This window comes from Pogona vitticeps, chromosome 2 (assembly GCF_051106095.1).
Source record: "Pogona vitticeps strain Pit_001003342236 chromosome 2, PviZW2.1, whole genome shotgun sequence".
Taxonomy (NCBI): domain Eukaryota; kingdom Metazoa; phylum Chordata; class Lepidosauria; order Squamata; family Agamidae; genus Pogona; species Pogona vitticeps.
In genome coordinates, this window is record NC_135784.1 from 266,902,056 (window position 1) to 266,919,797 (window position 17,742).

The following is a 17,742-nucleotide window of genomic DNA, read 5'->3' on the forward strand; positions in this document are numbered from 1 at the left end:
ATTTAGCAAGGAAAGTTTTCCCAGACCTAGTAGAACTTGCCTGGGATTGAGCCTGTGACAGTTTGCACACAAAACATGTATTATACCACCAAGTTACTGCAAGAAGAAACTATTTCTTCTTTACCTGTTTATTTTCTAGTTGTGGATTGGAAATCTATTTAACACAGTATTATATGTAATGTACATGGCATGTGATAAGTATAAACATTTAAGTATGAAAGATTAAGTACAGTGGTGCCTCACTTAGCGATTGCTTCATTTAACAACAAAATCGCTTAGCGATGACTTTTTTGGAGCGTTTTTACGCTTCGTTTAATGATGGTCCCTATGGGCAATTTTCGCTTAGCGATGGTTGGGACCATGCTTCGCATAGCAATTAAATTTTGGGTCCCCTGTTTCGCTTAATGATGGTTTAAACAGCCTCATGTCTGCTGTTTTTAAAATGTTTTTCTGTTATTTATAAAGCTAAAGTTTACTGTTTAAAATGTTTGAAATCATAAAGTGCAGTTAATAAACCCTTTGTTAACTAAATTTGACTTTGTTCTGACTCTTTTTTAATTTGTTGTTGTATTTCCCCCCCCCCCCCCCATTGAGATGCATTGAATAGGTTTCAGTGCATTTCAATTGGGGAACTGCGTTTCGCTTAGCGATGTTTCCTATGGCAATTTTCGCTTAAGGACGGCAATTTGTTCCTATTGGAACGCATTATCCGGTTTTCAGTGCATTTCAATGGGAAACCGCGTTTCGCTTAGCAATGAAATCGCTTAGCAGCGATTTTTTGGGAACCAGTTAACATCGTTAAGCAAGGCACCACTGTAGTTGTAGATCTTGGATATGAGCTAGGAGAGATGTATCTTTGGGTTCTCCTTGAAAATTCAGGTCTTCCCTCTTCACCCAGTAAAGTTGCCACCAGAATCCCATGTGTCCATTATGACCTGAGTTTGAGACTCCACTGAGAATCATGGTGGCCTTTGTCTGGTCTCTTCCTTGTGCCATTAAAAAAGATTGGAGAACTGGTATTGCTTCTATTTTTTTGCTTTTTCCTGTGGTGCTAATAGCAAGTTATTTGTTCCACAGTAAATAACTATAAATTCTTCTACCACACTTAGAAATAAGTTCCCTACTTCATTACTATCATGAACCCATAATAATGAACTGTGGGGTGGCATGTCCTTTTATTTCAGAGTTAGAAGTATCTAGTATTTGTTCCAGGTCTTCACCAAAAGATTGCAAAACCTTCAACATAAAGCGATTTCGTCGTAAAACGGAGCACTCATAATGCGAGGAACCACTGTATACTATATGGCACTGTCATTCTAATCCTATAATACAGTTTTAGGATTGTAGTTCTAGCATAGCAGTTTATTGAAAACTGGTTTGCACTTGCTGGGAAATATTGATCTTCCCACACTTTCTGAAAATGTGTTAAGTTATATTTAGCTTAATGTAAACTGTGGCCTTGTTTCATAACGAGTATTTTTCTGATTTTTTAATCCTTTGATATGCAGTATTTTTATTAAGTACTCAAGGATTATGTATAATAGGGTATATGCTGCAAACATAAAATCAAAGTCACTTTTCTTTGATATTTGACGCCATATTCTGAAAAATACTGTATGTACTTGTGTGTACAAATTTCTTAAATATTTGTCCACTCTTTCCGAAAACATACAGAATTCATATTTGAATAATATGTTTAAATATATGTAATCACAGTGAATTTCATGTGTCTAAAAGGCAGCTTCACATCTTTAAAGTAAATTAGTATTTAAATATATTGAGCCAAAAACCTGATGTGTTCTAGGAAAAGGTAGCTGAGAACTTTTCAGTTAGATTTGGGTTACAGTTGTGGCATTTATTTCCTTCTCCCTTGCCAAATATCCTCAAAATAGCTTTCATGTAAAATATAGCTATTCAGAAAAGCGGCCATTCACATTCCTTTTTTTAGTCACAACCCTGTTAGGAGCTATTCTCAGGTTCCAGGCCCCCTTTTCAAACAGGGATACAGCATGAAAGATGAATAGAAAATTCCCTTTTCACATTTTTCAACCTGTGTCCCATTTTAAATGTGCCAGCGCCCCTTGGGGTCTATACAGCCCCCCTTGAGAATGTCTGCAATAATGTATGTAGATGATATGTAAAATCTCTGCTTTATTTTCTGTTTTAATTTTAGATCTAGATAGTTGAACTGTCATATTGATATATTGTTATTGGGATCATGTGGGTTCTGACTTTTTTATTTTTAAACTCCTTGGACTAATTTGTCCACTAGAGGGGCAGTAAATAAATATTCATAACATTTAGCTTCATTCCAGGTCATTCTATGACTGAAGTCATTCATGTGTGTAAAAGGTAGACACATGTTATTCTATGATATCATAAAATGATATGCCTGTTGAGAAAAAATGTAAAGATTTAAATAAAATAATGTAGATTCTAAAGTAGTATAAGTTTATAATAATAAAAGTCTTAGAGATAGGCAGATCACTAGCAGCAAAGAAGGAAGGTAAGTATGAGTGAGAAGATAGTGAGCCAAAGGATTAGTGATGCCCACCGCTGTCACTGGCTAGTGGCAGAATGCCTCCATATTGATACCTCTCTCAGTACCAATTGCTGGTAAAAGAGTGGAGAGGCACAGCTGTAATTAGCTAATTTTTGTGTCTCAGGCAAAATATAAAATTGTTCCTCGCTTGCTGTACCAACACACTCCTTAGCTGCTGTGTTTAAAAAGTGAAGAGAATGGGAAAGCAGTCAGCATGGTATCAGAAACCTACATGAGGCTGCATGAAAATTTTATAATTGCAGTGCTTGGTCCAAATTGAATACATATATGCTGGTGTTCAGTTGTTTCTACTCCAGATAAGCTCATTAGGTCTTTAGGGAAGAGAGATTTCTGCTAGTTTGCTAGAGAGAGGAGTAAGTGTAGTGAACTTATCCGGGTAGGGAATGGCTCAGTAGAACTTACGGAATGTGCCCTGATATTAATGGTGTATTACATTTGGGATAGTAGATGCATATATAAGTACAGTGGTGCCTCGCATAACGTTTTTAATTGGTTCCAAAAAAAAAAACCTTATGCGAAAAAAACTTTATGCGAAACACCATTTCCCATAGAGATGCATTGGAAACCGGTTAATCCGTTCCAATAGGCACGGATTGCCGTCCTTAAGCGAAAAAACCCATAGGAAACATCGTTAAACGATACAATGTATCCTCCATTGGAATGTATTGTAGCTGACTCAATACATTTCAAGGGCTTTGCGAAGTCAATTTTTGCAAAATTAAGTGTGTCATAAAAGGGTCAAAAATGGTTTTAAATGCTTGGATTAGCTTCTGCACCCTCTAAAACGGATGCAAAAGTTAATTTGGCTTTGATCTGACTTTTCGTTAATTAATGGTGAATTTTCCCCCCCAACTTTTGACAGCTGTCAAAATCTGACAGCTCCATTATTTCCTATGGGGGAAGAAAAAATTCACAAAAAATTAATGAAGACTCAGCAACTGTTCTAAATTCTTGGGTTCGTTAGAGGACCCCCTAAGTTGTGTGCAAACCTGATTTGGCGTTGATCTGAACTTTCGTTAATTTTTTGTAAATTGTTTTCTCCCCCATAGGAAAGCATGGAGCTGTCAGATTTTGACAGGTCCATTGGTTCCTATGGGCCAAAAAAAAAAAAAGAATTCACAAAAAAATAACGAAAAGTCAGATCAAAGCCAAATCAGGTTTGCACATGACTTAAGGGGTCCTCTAACGAATCCAAGCATTTAGAACCGTTTTTGACCCTTCTAAGACACTTTTTTAATTGAAAAAAAAAACATCGTTAAGTGAAGCAGGGGACCTAAAACCAAAAACGTTAAGCGAAGCATGGTCCCAAAATCGCTATGCGAAAATCGCCCATAGGGAAAAACGTTATACGAAGCACAATCTGCCTCTGAAAAAATAAACGTTAAGCGAAAAAAACGTTAAACGAAGCAAACGTTATGCGAGGCACCACTGTACTATACAGTATATAATTTCTGTGGGATGAAAATTGCACATTTGAGGAAAGTGCCTCACTTACTTTGGCCTTGCTATGACCTTGAGAGAGGTACTAATGCATTTTTGTCCTGTTTGTGAGCTTTATATAGGCTACTGGTTAGTCTTTGTAAAAAGGCAGTGCTGAACTAAAGTGACTTTTTCTGATCTGGCTTCTTGTGTTCATTGGGGAAAAGCATTAGAAGCATGGAATGCCAGGACATGTCCAGAAAATGGGGTAATCAAAAGAAAAGGTGGAGAGTCGAAGCATATGTAGATACAAATGCAGAAGGAATGTTTTGTTTTGCCAACGCACAAATCAACAAGTTAATACAGTGAATCCATTCAGAATCCATTCAGAACTAGAACATCTGGTTTCATATCCATAGATTTCATACAGGTTCACATGTAGTTGTCCATTGGCCATCACAGCCATTACCAAATTAGGAAACTGTCCAAACTAGGAAACTGTCCTAGTCCTTCTTGCTGACTTCTACATAATATTTATTTCTTAGGTGTTTGCCCCCTCCAACTTTTTAAGGTCTTAGTGATTATATTCAGGAAGCAGTCTGAACAAAACTTTGTGCAAATTCCAGACTTTCTTTACTTCCTTTTCCAGCTCATCACCTCAAGATTGATGCACATTTTCTTTGTTACTTTAATCTGGCTGAGAATTTGGATAAGCATGGCACAACTCCAACAAGGAGGTCCTGATGAAAAAGAGAAGACTACAGCTTTAAAGGGTACAGATTAATTTGGAACTTCTGCATAGGCACTCCGTAGACTGTGTTCTGATGAACTGTAATTTTGTGGTTAGTAAAACAGGTGAGCAAGTGCAGATGAGTACAACCCACATTTATGGCTTCAATAAATTTCTTACTCCTGACCATAATTCAGCATTTCTGGTTCACCTCTGTGGAAAAATGAAGTATTGGAAAAGCATTGGAAATTTGGGAATTTCTCAAAGTAAAGGGGATTGGGTTGGACTCGATTGCCTTATAGGCCCCTTCCAACTCAATTATTCTGATTCTATGAAAGTTGGAAATTTGGGAACAATTGACATTGCAACTATTTATTTTCTCTTTCATAATCATGAGTAACATTCTTTAAGATTTGATATTGGAAAGGTATGTCCAAATGTTATTGAGCATAGAAATTTAAAATACTGTATTCAGTCCAGAGCAGTAATCTGAGAACCTGGCAACCCTGCTTGTCCAACTGTTAAATGGTGGCAAGACTTTAATGTGATATAGGGTATCTCCTGTAAGTTCTGTTTTATTTGAGATTCCTTTTACCTTCTTCACCATGTGCTAGAAACTGATATATGTTTGAAATATATAATGAAGGAGCAAGTATGTGAAACAGTTGAGAATCACTTACAGTATTTCACAGTTTAGAATCAGAAGATTCTAAGATCTTCAACTTGTTCTAAGATCTTTAACATGAATTACAGGAATAAATTTACTGTTCTGTTAATTCCAATAACGTATTGGGAAAAATCTTGTTGCATAAAGTTATGCCGCTGAAGCGGATGATATCATTATCAGCACAAGATTAGTTGAAAGCATCTCCCCCTTTTTTCATTCTGAGGCTCCCTGAGGAAGCCTTTGGAAGCTACTGAATGGCAAGAGGAATCTTTAATAGGGGAAAATTGCCTCTAAGATCAGAACTACTGGCAATTTTTTACTACTAAATACTTCCACCCATCCTAAGGTTTCACTAGGGCAAAAGGGAGCCTCAGATAGGAAGCTTTCAGTTAATTTAAATTAAACCTTATTGGTGCTGGATGATGATACTTTAGTACTTATTCTTTGGTCACCCTCTTAATCCAGGAAATTCTTAGCATCCTGTCATAAATCCTCATTTCATATGCTTGTATGTTTTAGTAGTATCTGTGTTAAAGTCCACATTCATAGTATCTGTGTTAAAGTCCACAATCAGTGAGGATACATCATACCATACAAAGCACATTCTTAAACTCAGTTGTGTTACATTTTACAATTCTTCATCTTTAGGAAGCTGATTGGGGACATCCCTGTTCTAACTTCTTTTGCAGAATTCTGATTTCTTTCTTCATTTAACCACAGTCATGTTAGCCAACATTTTTCACATTTTCATCTTGGATCTTCAACTACATTTTTTGAGCTGCTAGATATTTATTGATTACTATGAACGTAGTTTTCATAACATTTATTTGTAGACAGTGTTCATGTTTTACTTAATTGACTTCATTTGCCCTTCTTGTAAAGTCTATCATGTAAGAAAATGTTAAACAAATGGCTTATTAATGCCTTTTTTGTTAGCTGTATTGTATTTTGGGTTTTTGTATTCCAGATCTAGTATTGAAATCTGTTACAATAAATTCTGTTGATCTTCTATATTTATTGTTCTTTTTCACGCCACACTTTTACGCTTCATGTGAACTAACAGGGAAGAACTGCTGGCCATCAAAAGTGTTCATTGTTATTTTAAAAATATTTCTGATGTCTTTTGGGTGTTTTTATGTGTATTAATGGAACTGTAAGTCATCTTTAGTTTTCTGCCTATCACAGAGAAGGATTGTTTGAGGATAAAATGAAATACCTTAATACCTTCTTGAGTTCTTTGAAAGAAATATGGGCTATAGCTAGAACCATAAACCTGTTGCCTCATGGTACAGTGGTTAAACTTTAGAACTGCAGTGAAGATTCTGCTCACAACCTGAGTTTGATCCCAGGCTCAGGTAGCTAGCTTGCCATTGAGTCAACCTTTCATCCTTCCAAGGTCAGTAAACTGAGTACTTAGTTCATGGGACTGGGGGGGCAGTGTGTGGCCTGCATAATTAAATTGTAAGCTGCCCAGAGAGAGCTTTAAGCACTATGGGGTTGTTTATAAGCAGCACACTTTGCTTTGCTTTTGTCTTTTAGAAACAATGTAGTATTCACATGGAACCTCACAGGACTCTTTCCTCATGCGTTCGACAGGGTAGTCAAATTCACCCATCTCCCACTATATCACTGGTTGATTGACCATACTGTTCCTTCCCTTCCCTGAGACAGAAAGCCTAGTTGTTTATCATCATTTTCTTAGTACAAGTGACTGGGCAAATGTCTGGTTACAAGATTTTGATGTAATGTAATTACAATTATGCAATGATGCAGTTTTTAACAGAGTATATTTCATATAAAAATCCAGTAGTAAATGGCAGCTAGAGTTAGTGGAACTTGTATGGATGCTGATTCACTAAATCCTCACTGCTTTAATAGGGCAACTGTAGTTGTGACTTATTACTGGATTCTATTTAAAATCTGAGCTTTAATAAATTCAAAATTATATGAACTACAGGATTCCCAAATTGTGTTTTTTATGCAGTGCTTTATTTTTATATACAATTCAGTTTAAAATACCTTTTTTTAAAAAAGTCATTTGATGTTAAATGTCTAGAAAGACAATCTTTCTCCCCACCTTTTTTCCAGACTTGTTGTCTAGAATAGATTTGGATGAACTGATGAAAAAAGATGAACCACCTCTTGAGTTTCCTGATACCCTTGAAGGATTTGAATACGCTTTTAATGAAAGTAAGTAATACATGCTATAAGAACTCACTTAGAAGTGATAGAATAATAATATTTTTTCTAGATGTCTGATTGGTAGTGGACTAAGTTTCATGCCTTTGTATAACTAATTGAAATAATGTAACTAAGTTACTAAGCTGGAAAAGTCAAGTATATCCCCTCCATTTTCACCTGATGTAGACAAATGCATATTTTTACATTATTTCAGCTTGTCCTTGGGTCATAATAAAAATATGAACTCAGTTACAGAGAACTTAGTGATGTTTCACTGAATTTTTGTATTCAACTGCTTCCCAACGTGCTGGTTTGTAAATAGTCTGTTTTACATCAGTGGTCATTATTACATAATATACTCTGCAACAAAGTATTACTCTGTGAACATAAATATCGAATGCACATCTTTTTGACTGATGAGATTCAGAGTTGCAGTGGCAGTTGTGTATGTTTTTAACTCAGATGTAGCTGAAATGATTGAAGAAATCCTCAGAAGTCAAAGATCTTTATATATGTAGTGGAACTTATGGCAGAAAACTTTTGGAACAAATTGATCTATTTTGTTTTGGGATAGTGGCAGCTTAGGCTGCTGCATTTTAAGAGTGCCAACTAAGTAAATCTCAAATCTGCTCCTGAGGGGGACATTCTGAATTCTTTTTGTCTTCTTCGTTATTAAAACATCTTAATTGCCTATATAGCCAGGTTTTCCGAACACTGAAAGACCACGGTCATTGTTGAACCTTACACACATACTCCTGTGAAGATTCAACTGTACAGTATGTGCTTGTTTTAACGTGAACACTTGTTTGGTCATGTGTTTGCGTTTGTCTGTATTTTAAACTTGCACTTGAAAATGAAAAAAAATCACAACACTTGTTTGCTGAAAATGTGTTAGTTGAATTCTTTTTAAAATCAAGTGGTGCATCAGTTCAAGGAACTAATCAAGTCTATTTAAATGTTGTTGGTTGCATGTTCTGTACTTCATGATAGCTATTTGGAAATGGTACAGCTCAGGGAAGTTCTACATTTTTAAACCTTTAGAGGTGTGCAATCCTTGATCTAATGAACAAGCTTGTTAGCATCCCATCCAAATACCTTTACTAGGGAACAAGTCATATTGAACATAGTGAAACCTAACTTCTTCGAGGCTAAAAGTCATGTTGCATGTAGTTTGAGCTTCTGAAAGCAGGAAATAAAACTTATTCTCTGCTTCCCAAAAAGTTAGCAGTGGGCCTAAGTAATGTTTTACTCAGACTAATCACAGTAAGGTACACAATTCTCATGTCAGCCGGACTGAAAATTAATATTTCAAATTGTAGTCATATGTTGACAGGGAATGTAGAAATGACTACTGACGTAATATCCACGTGGAGACCTGTGTTTTTCAGGAGTTAGCCCACATGGCCTGAGTTCTAACACAGTGGCTATGGATCGCTGTTTATTAAACATACATACTGTAAATATTTGCTGTCTCTCAAGAATAGATGTCTGTAATTATTGTCACCCTAATTTCTGTTACAGTTCTAGACTTCTGTGTCATAGGTACAATATATCTACATGTAAAAGTAACTTAGCTGTAATATGGTTGCTGTCCAACAAGCAGCCAATTAGTTGAGTGGCCTGACTTAAGGTTAAGCACAATCTCAATGTTTTTTGCTTTTGTCTTTTACTAATACATAGTTTACAGAAGACAGCATGTTAAGAACCACATACTAACTCCAGATACATTTTTTGTTATTTTGTTTGAAAATATTCTAGATTCTCAGTGCTTTCTATACTTCCCAGTTTTATGGGGAAAGGTTTGTCTTTAAATGTAGTCACTTACGTAACACTTAGCTTTCAATGTCCTGATTCCTTTCTTCAGAAGATACAGTGGTGCCTCGCTTAACGAGCGCCCCGTACAGCGATGAATTCGCATAGCGATCCAAGCCGTCGGGGGAGGGTCGGAAGCATAGCCGGACTGTTCGGCAGCCGCCGCGGCTCAGATCCGAGCCTCGGCGACTGCCGAATAGTCCGCTCCCAGCCTCCCCCCACGGCTTGGATCCAAGCCGTGGGGGGAGGGTCGGAAGCACAGCCGGACTTCAGCCAGCTAAGAGGCCGGCGATCGGGCAGGAGGAGGTGGGAAGCTTCGCCCACCTCCTCCCGAGCGAACGCCGGGTTTTCAGCCGGCTGAAGTCCGGCTATGCTTCCGACCCTCCCCCCACGGCTTGGATCCAAGCCGTGGGGGGAGGGTCGGAAGCATAGCCGGACTTCAGCCGGCTAAGAGGCCGGCGATCAGGCAGGAGGAGGTGGGAAGCTTCCCCCACCTCCTCCCGAGCGAACGCCGGGTTTTCAGCCGGCTGACAGGCCGGCGATCGGGCAGGAGGAGGTGGGAAGATTCCCCCACCTCCTCCCGAGCGAACGCCGGGTTTTCAGCCGGCTGAAGTCCGGCTATGCTTCCGACCCTCCCCCCACGGCTTGGATCCTCCTTGGATCTCCTCCTGAGAGGCCGGCGATCGGGCAGGAGGAGGTGGGAAGATTCCCCCACCTCCTCCCGAGCGAACGCCGGGTTTTCAGCCGGCTGACAGGCCGGCGATCGGGCAGGAGGAGGTGGGAAGATTCCCCCACCTCCTCCCGAGCGAACGCCTGCTTGTTCAGCCGGCAAATGGTGCCTATGGGGAAAACATTGCAAAGCGATTTTTCCCCATAGGCAACATCGGTATGCGATCGCAAAAACGATCGCAAAAAAGGCATCGTTATGTGGATTCCTCGTTATACGAGGCACTCGTTATACGAGGCACCACTGTATATACGCTTATGCCTCTGGTTGTGTCCAATCAGCACAAATGTTGCATCATCTTAGAGCCAGCCCTCCTGAGTCACAGTGACTCAGCATTTTGACACACCTGAACATCATGGCTGCTCATTAGGACATTTGTTCTGCTCAGGCCTGTAAATGGTGCTTATGCTTTTATATTTGGAAGAAAGGTGTGTCTGTATTCTGATTTGCAAAGCAATAATGAACTGATGTAGTAGTACTATACTTTATTATGGTCAAAGACCAGTAAAACCAAATCAATATAAAACAGATACATATTTTATCTATTTTAGGGGTGGGGGAGCGTTTGCATGGGTGCAGGCAGACCAAAGGGGCTGTGCAGGGGGGGGAGTATGTGTGGGGGTGGGGGGAAAGTGTCTCTCTGATCCGGTCCATCTCAGGCCATGGACCGGTACTGGGCTGTGGACCGGGGGTTGGGGACCTTTGCATTAGAGGACTCCATTCTCCCACACCCTGTGACCTACAAGGTCATTTTGTGTGACATTGACTGAACATGATTCCTGCAGCTATGGCCCTTGTGCTCCATCCCACCTTTGACTGAAGGAATAGCATTCCAGGGGCATGGAAGAGACAAGAAAATATTGTCAGTCATAATCCTCAGGATCTGACTGACAAACTGAAAGTAATTTATTACTTAAACGACAATATTTTTGTATGAGTAAATAGTTTAGTATTATCTCTAGACATATTTTTAATCTTATGCTATTCTTTTTTCTAGAGGGACAGTTAAGGCATATAAAAACTGGAGAACCGTTTGTTTTTAACTACCGTGAAGATTTGCATAGATGGAACCAAAAGCGTTATGAAGCTCTTGGAGAGGTATATATTATATATAAACAGTTTATTTGAGTAGATATTATGAGTTTATGTGCCTGTTTTTGTGCACTGTGTTAATAACATTATGTTTGATTTAAATAAGGGAGAAAAATTGACTATTTAAGGGCAGGTTTCACTAACATAACCAGGGATTTTTTACTAAATGTCTTTCACAAAGAAAGATGATTTAAACTTTTGTGATACTTTGTATGACTCTTTGATACTATTTTTGTGCACATACTTTTAATGATACTTTTACATGCTGCTAAATAATATAAAATGAAGTACAGTGGTGCCTCGACTTACGACCATAATCCATTCCAGAAGATGGACATAACTCGAAATGGCCGTAGGTCAAAGCACCATTTCCCATTGAAATGCATTGGAACACGATTAAACCGTTCTGGCAAAAAATAATAATAATAAAGCACATAGCAAGCCCGGTCAGAAGGTGCTGGGGCTTAAAAAACAACAACAAAAGATAAACAGCAAAACAAGCTCCATCGCTGGGGCTTAAAAAAAACACAAACCAAAAATAAAGCATACAGCAAGCTCTGTCACTGGGGCTTTTAAAAAATAACAGTGAAAATTAAACAGCAAAGCAAGGTCCGCCGCTGGGGCTTAAAAAACAAACAAACCAAAAAGTGAAGCGCACAGCAAGCTCCATCACTGGGGCTTTAAAAAAACAAAACAAACCAAAAATAAACAGCAAAGCAAGCCCCGAAGGCACTGGGGCTGCAATAATAATAATAATAATTAAAAAATAAAAAACAAAGGAACAAGCCCTGTCACAAGGTGCTAGGGCTGCAAAAAAAATCACAAAAAAAAAACAAAACAACAACACAGCACAGAAACATACCCCCCCAGCCCAGAACCACGCTGCAAAACCCACATAGAACAGTTTTTAAAAAGCAGAAAACAGCACCTTACCTTACCAGGCAGCCTCCTCCTACTGCGCACACTCTAACTGCTGGGGCAAAAGAACTACAAAGAAGCAGCCTCTTCGCAACCTACAGTTAGCAATTTGAATTTCCTGCCTTTCCCCTTTGCCTTTTTGTGTTCATAACCGGAAGCTCTGGCCACAAGTCGAAGCAAAATTTTGCAGCTGGAGCTGGTTGTAACTCGAAATGGTCGTAAGTAGGGACGGTCGTAATTCGAGGCACCGCTGTAACTGGAATGTTGCATAAAATTATTTATCTATCCAAGAAGGCAGAAAAAATACCAAGAGATTCAGAAGGCACTTCTTTTTAAGATGCTTTGAATTATTCTGAGTCTCCTGTATAAACAAATAATGATTTTTAATTTGAAGAGGAATGTTTGCTATCTACAGATATTTCCTGTTTCTTTGGAATCAAATTTATTAGGAGCCAGAGAAGAAATAGTACATCACACGTACTAATCTACTAGTACCATAGATAAGCACTATGAAGATTTGTGTTTCTTTGTTTTCTTTCTTATGAATCATCTATCTTTTCATGTGTATAAATACCTTTTGTTACTTTTTTGGCTTGTATTCTAAAATCTGGGAAGTAAAACAGATCTGTGAAGCTAATTACTTATTTTCTTACCTTTTCAAAACATAAATGAAATGCTTGCATGCATTAGATAATGGGTTGAAGGAAATATAGAAGATTCTATCACTGATAGCTTTGTGTTTGTCTAGAAGTATGTCCCAGTTGGTTTTGCAATCACAACATGTTCGTTTTGTAGAATGTTAGAACCTCCAAAAATAGTGTCCGTCCGTCCGTCCGTCCGTCCGTCCGTCCGTCCGTCCGCCCGCCCGCCCGCCCGTCTTTCTATCTATCTATCTATCTATCTATCTATCTATCTATCTATCTATCTATCTATCTATCTATCTATCTATCTATCTATCTATCTATCTATCTATCTATCTATCTATCTATCTATCTATCTATCTATCTATCTAACCTTTCCAAAAGGACCCAAGGCGGATTACATCATTAAAACAGTATTTAAAAGCTAAAAGCAGTAATTAAGCAAGTATAAACAAGCATTACTGCATATTAAAATGGTAACTAAGATCAGTATTGAAACACATTTAAAAAAACAGCATAATGATCCATTTAAAACTTCTCTCACACCACCAGGCATAGGCATTAAGGAAAAGCCTACCTCTGAAGAGTAAGGTCTTTGCCTGCAGAAGGACAGCAAAGATGGGGCCAACCTAGCGTCCCATGGGAGGGTGTTCCAGAGTCTGGGAGTAGTTACAGAGAAGTCCCTCTCCTGGGTCGCCACTAAGTGCACTTGTGAGGGTGGTGAGACCAGGAGAAAGGCCTCTCCTGATGATCTTAATACTTAGGCAGGCTCATAGAGGGAGATGTGACCTTTTAGATAGCTAGGACTGAAGCTGTTTAGAGCTTTGTAGGTTAAAACCAGCACTTTGAATTGTACCCAGAAATGGATTGGCAGCCAGTGGAGCTCTGTAACAAGGGAGCTATATGTTCCCTGTAACCAGCCCCAGTCAACAATCTGGCTGTGGCATTTTGGATCCTTTGAAGTGTTTGAACACAGCAGCTCCATGTAGAATGCATTACAATAATCCAACTGAGATGTAACTAGGGCATGTGTCACTGTGGCCAGTCACACCTCTCAAGAAATGGGTGTAGTAGGCACGCTAGTTTTAACTGTGCAAAGGTACTCCTGGCCACTGCTGAGCCACATGGTTATAGGTAAAAGCAAAATACAAATAAAAAGTAAAAAAAGACAAAAACACTAAAGACTAACTTTTATATTTTCATTGTGAGCTTTTGTGAACAAGTCCACAAAAGCTCAAATTAAAATTACAGTGGTGCCTCGCATAATGAGTGCACTGTTTAACGAAGAATCCGCATACCGATGCGGATTTCCCCATCGCTAATGCGAGGGCATCCTTGCATTGCGATGGGGGAACAGCTGTTTGGCGGTTCCAAAATGGCCACTGGACACCCAAAATGCCCGCCGGAACACTAAAAATGGCCGCCGGGACACCCAAAATGGCCGCCGGAACACTAAAAATGGCCGCCGGGGCACTAAAAATGGCCGCTTGGACACCCAAAATGGGCGCAGGGACATGGGGAAACATCAGAGACCGGTGAGTTTTGGGCCCATTTCGTTTAATGCGTTCCAATGGGTTTCCCCGTCCCACTTAATGATGTTTCCCCATAGCGAAGGTTAATCCGGAACGGATTAACCTCGCTATGCGGGGCACCACTGTATATAAAAGTTAATCTTTAAGGTGCCACCATGTTTTTGTCTTTTTAAACTTTTTTGTTTCTGTTTTGCTTTTACCTATAATGCACAAACTAACACAACTACCCCTTCTGCAATGGCTTCCCCTGCACCACTGGAGCACTGGTAGGGGTCCCCTGTAACCACGCGCACCGGCTTCGGAGCCCTTCGGAGGCTTTCCCTACACCATCTGAGGACTCGCGGGGGTCCCTCCACGTCACGATGGGCGCTTGCAGAGGCTTGCCAAATACCATTTTTGAAGTTCCCGCCCTTTCCCCCTGCTTTTGGCAAGCCTCAGAACGTAAAAAGGAAAAAGAAAAAAATGAAAGCCTTTTTAAATTCCAAGGCTTGCCAAAGGCAGGGGGAAAGGGCGAGAAATTCGAAAATGGTGCTTGGCAAGCTTCTGCAAGTGCCCATCACCGCATGAAGGGACCCCTGCAAGTCCTTGGATGGTGCAAGGGAAGCCCTGGGGGACCCCCAAAGCCGGTGATTGTGGTGAGGGGGTCCCCTGTGAATCTTCCGATGGTGCAGGGGAAGCCTCCGAAGGACTTTGAAGACGGCGATTGCAGTTGCGGAGGGCCCCATGAGTCCTGGGATGGTGCAAGGGAAGTCCCGGGGGACCCCCAAAGCCAGGGATCGCAGTGAGGGGACCCCCACCAGCCCTTCGATGGTGCTTCCCCTGCTCCCTACCTGGTAAGCAACTTTTTAAATGTCCCCCCCTGTAGGAACGCATTAATTGCATTCCTATGGGAAAACGCATTTCGCAAGATGAATTTTCCGCAAGACGGCATTGACTGTGGAACAAATTAAAGTTGTCTTGCGAGGCACCACTGTAGTAGTAGTAGTAGTAGTAGTAGTAGTAGTAGTAGTGGTAATAATAATAATAATAATAATAATAATAATAATAATAATAATAATAATAATAATAATAATAATAATAATAATAATAATAATAATAATAATAATAGTAGTGTAACAGAATGTCCTGTGATTCCATTACTGTCTTCAAAAGGAGCTATTAATTGATATGGCAAGAAATATTTAATATTAAATAGCTGCAAGAAGGGAGTGGAGTTGGACTGAAATAATTTACCAGGAGAACCATATATGTAACTTTTAGAAGTTAATTGGTGAAAATTATCTCTTTCTCTCCTGCTTTTAGGGAAATGTGCCAAGAAAGCACATATGGTGATATATTTTTCAGAAGAACTGACAACTTACATTCTAGATGCATAATATTTTGTTCTTGCTTTGAGATGGTTTCAACGAAGATATAACAAAGTAATGGTAGATTCCGTATTAAACATGGATCTTTTCTTTTGACCAGGGATATATCCCTTATTTATTTCATGGTGCAAGTGAGTTGAAAGGTTTTCAAAACTGTAGGTTTGAAATTTTGTTATGTATTATTCAGCATAATTCACTAGCATGCTCAAAAAATTAACAATTTAAATAAATACCATTGCTGCAGCAGCTGAAGCCTATAGCTCTGGGACTGCCCGGGAGCAGAGGCATCTGGCTGCAGATGGTGTGGAGCTAGTTGCAGAATGGGTGTATGTAAGAGAAACAGAGGCAGCAGGAGGTATAGAAGCTTAGCTATCCAAAGCTCTGTTAGAGTTCTTGTGCTGTTTGGCATTATATCCTCTTCTGAAACATTTGTTCTGTAGGGTTTGGCATTATATCTGAATTGAACAAAGAGTAAGGTTTCCTGCATAAGAGTTAAGGTTTTGGTGAGGAAGAATTAAATACAGGGATATATTTTAGTGGCAGATCCATATTTCCATTTATGTTGAAATGTGTTCATGGGTCTTAATAATTCTTCAGTTGTATATCTTTATCAGTCTTCACATCTTTATTTTCAAAACAGACACTATATTAAAACAGTTGAAAACTATACAGAACTACAGCAGGATTAAAAATATATCATCCACCCTTAAAATCCTGTTCCCCAGCAACTAATCAGTGTCCAAAGGTCTTATCTTAATAAATAGGGCCTTTGCCTTCCAGAGGAAGGACAGCAGGGAGAGGCCAGCCTAATCACCATCATAAGAGAGTTCCAGAGCCTGGGAGCAGTCACTGGAAAGGACATCTCTTATATACTCACCAGATATGCCTGTGAGGTGGGAAAGAGAGAGAAGGGTCTTTTCTGAAAGATTGACAATCCAGGCAGGCTCATATAAAGAGAGATGCTTCTTCAGATACCCTGGATCCAAGCTCTATAAGGCATTATGGTTCATAACAAGAACTTTGAGTTGTACCCTGTCTCAGGTTTCCAATGAAAAGAGCCTTTTGAGATGGCTCATTGCCATCTATGCACTGGTAGGAAACTAAGAGTCAAGAAACAAGACAACAAAATTTAAATGATGTGTAACTCTTTTGATTGTGTGTATATTGGCTTAAACACACTCTATTTACAAACTAACTTTTAAGACATAACCCTAAAAGTCAGCTTACAAATCAAGAATATGGTGAGAGAAATCTGCCTGAATCATCACTCCCCCATAACTTATCACCCCAAGTGTAGTCTCAGATTCCCTAAGATAAATGATCACTAGGAATAATCTGCGGAAATATCCTTTCACCCTTGAAGTGCTTTTTGGGATGCTCGCAATCCTCCACCAATGAAGAAACAAACAAACAAACAAAAAACTGGACCCCACTAAGTAAAAAGCCCACCTTGGCTCCTTCAATGATTAGACTGCTTGAATGGTATGAGGCATTCTGCCCTCACAGTATACTCTCATATGTGATTTGTGGAAAGGAATGTACTTGCTTACTTCTCTTGTACTTACAAAAGTTTCACCTTATAAAAAGTATCCTCCCTTTTGTCCTATTGCAATCTCTGAGGTCCAAAGAAAATGCTCTCAGTTATTTCTGTACATAGGTTTGAGTGGCTGGTGCCTAGATACTCTTGCCTCACTTACTGACCTGTAGAAGTTCACAAATAAATGTGCATTGTATGTAGTTATTATTGAATTTGTATTTTAGTTTTAATACCATGTTTCCCCTAAAATAAGACCTAACTTCAAAATAAGCCCTAGTATGATTTTTCAGGATGCTTCTAATATAAGCCCTACCCCCAAAATAAGTCTTAGTTAAGTGAAATCCTGCCCTTCATCATTGTGCAGCAACCAGAAGATGACATGACTGTATCTGAATAAATGTTGATTGTTGTACAATGAAAAAACTAAAACATCCCCTGACAATAAGCCCAAATGCATTTTTGGAGCAAAAATTAATATGAGACCCTGTCTTATTTTCGGGGAAACTGGGTATTAAATAAAAAATTAATTAAAATATTTTAAAAATGTGTGTAAGAA

General features: G+C 39.2%; 1 protein-coding gene across 11 annotated transcripts in view; it reads left to right on the forward strand.

Moving 5' to 3' along the window:
- Positions 1–17,742, forward strand: part of ARB2A (ARB2 cotranscriptional regulator A) — a 274,609-nt gene that overhangs the window by 1,546 nt on the left and 255,321 nt on the right. For 8 of the 11 annotated variants that reach the window (XM_020793259.3, XM_078386307.1, XM_078386306.1 and 5 more), the window contains exons 2-4: positions 4,632–4,755; positions 7,468–7,569; positions 11,097–11,197. In XM_020793259.3, the coding sequence (XP_020648918.1) occupies positions 4,650–4,755; positions 7,468–7,569; positions 11,097–11,197 (309 nt within the window). In that variant the 5' untranslated portion in view covers positions 4,632–4,649. Of the gene's footprint in view, positions 1–4,631; positions 4,838–7,467; positions 7,570–11,096; positions 11,198–17,742 lie in introns of all 11 variants that reach the window. The other 3 variants (XM_078386304.1, XM_078386305.1, XM_078386309.1) reach the window with 2 other exon arrangements.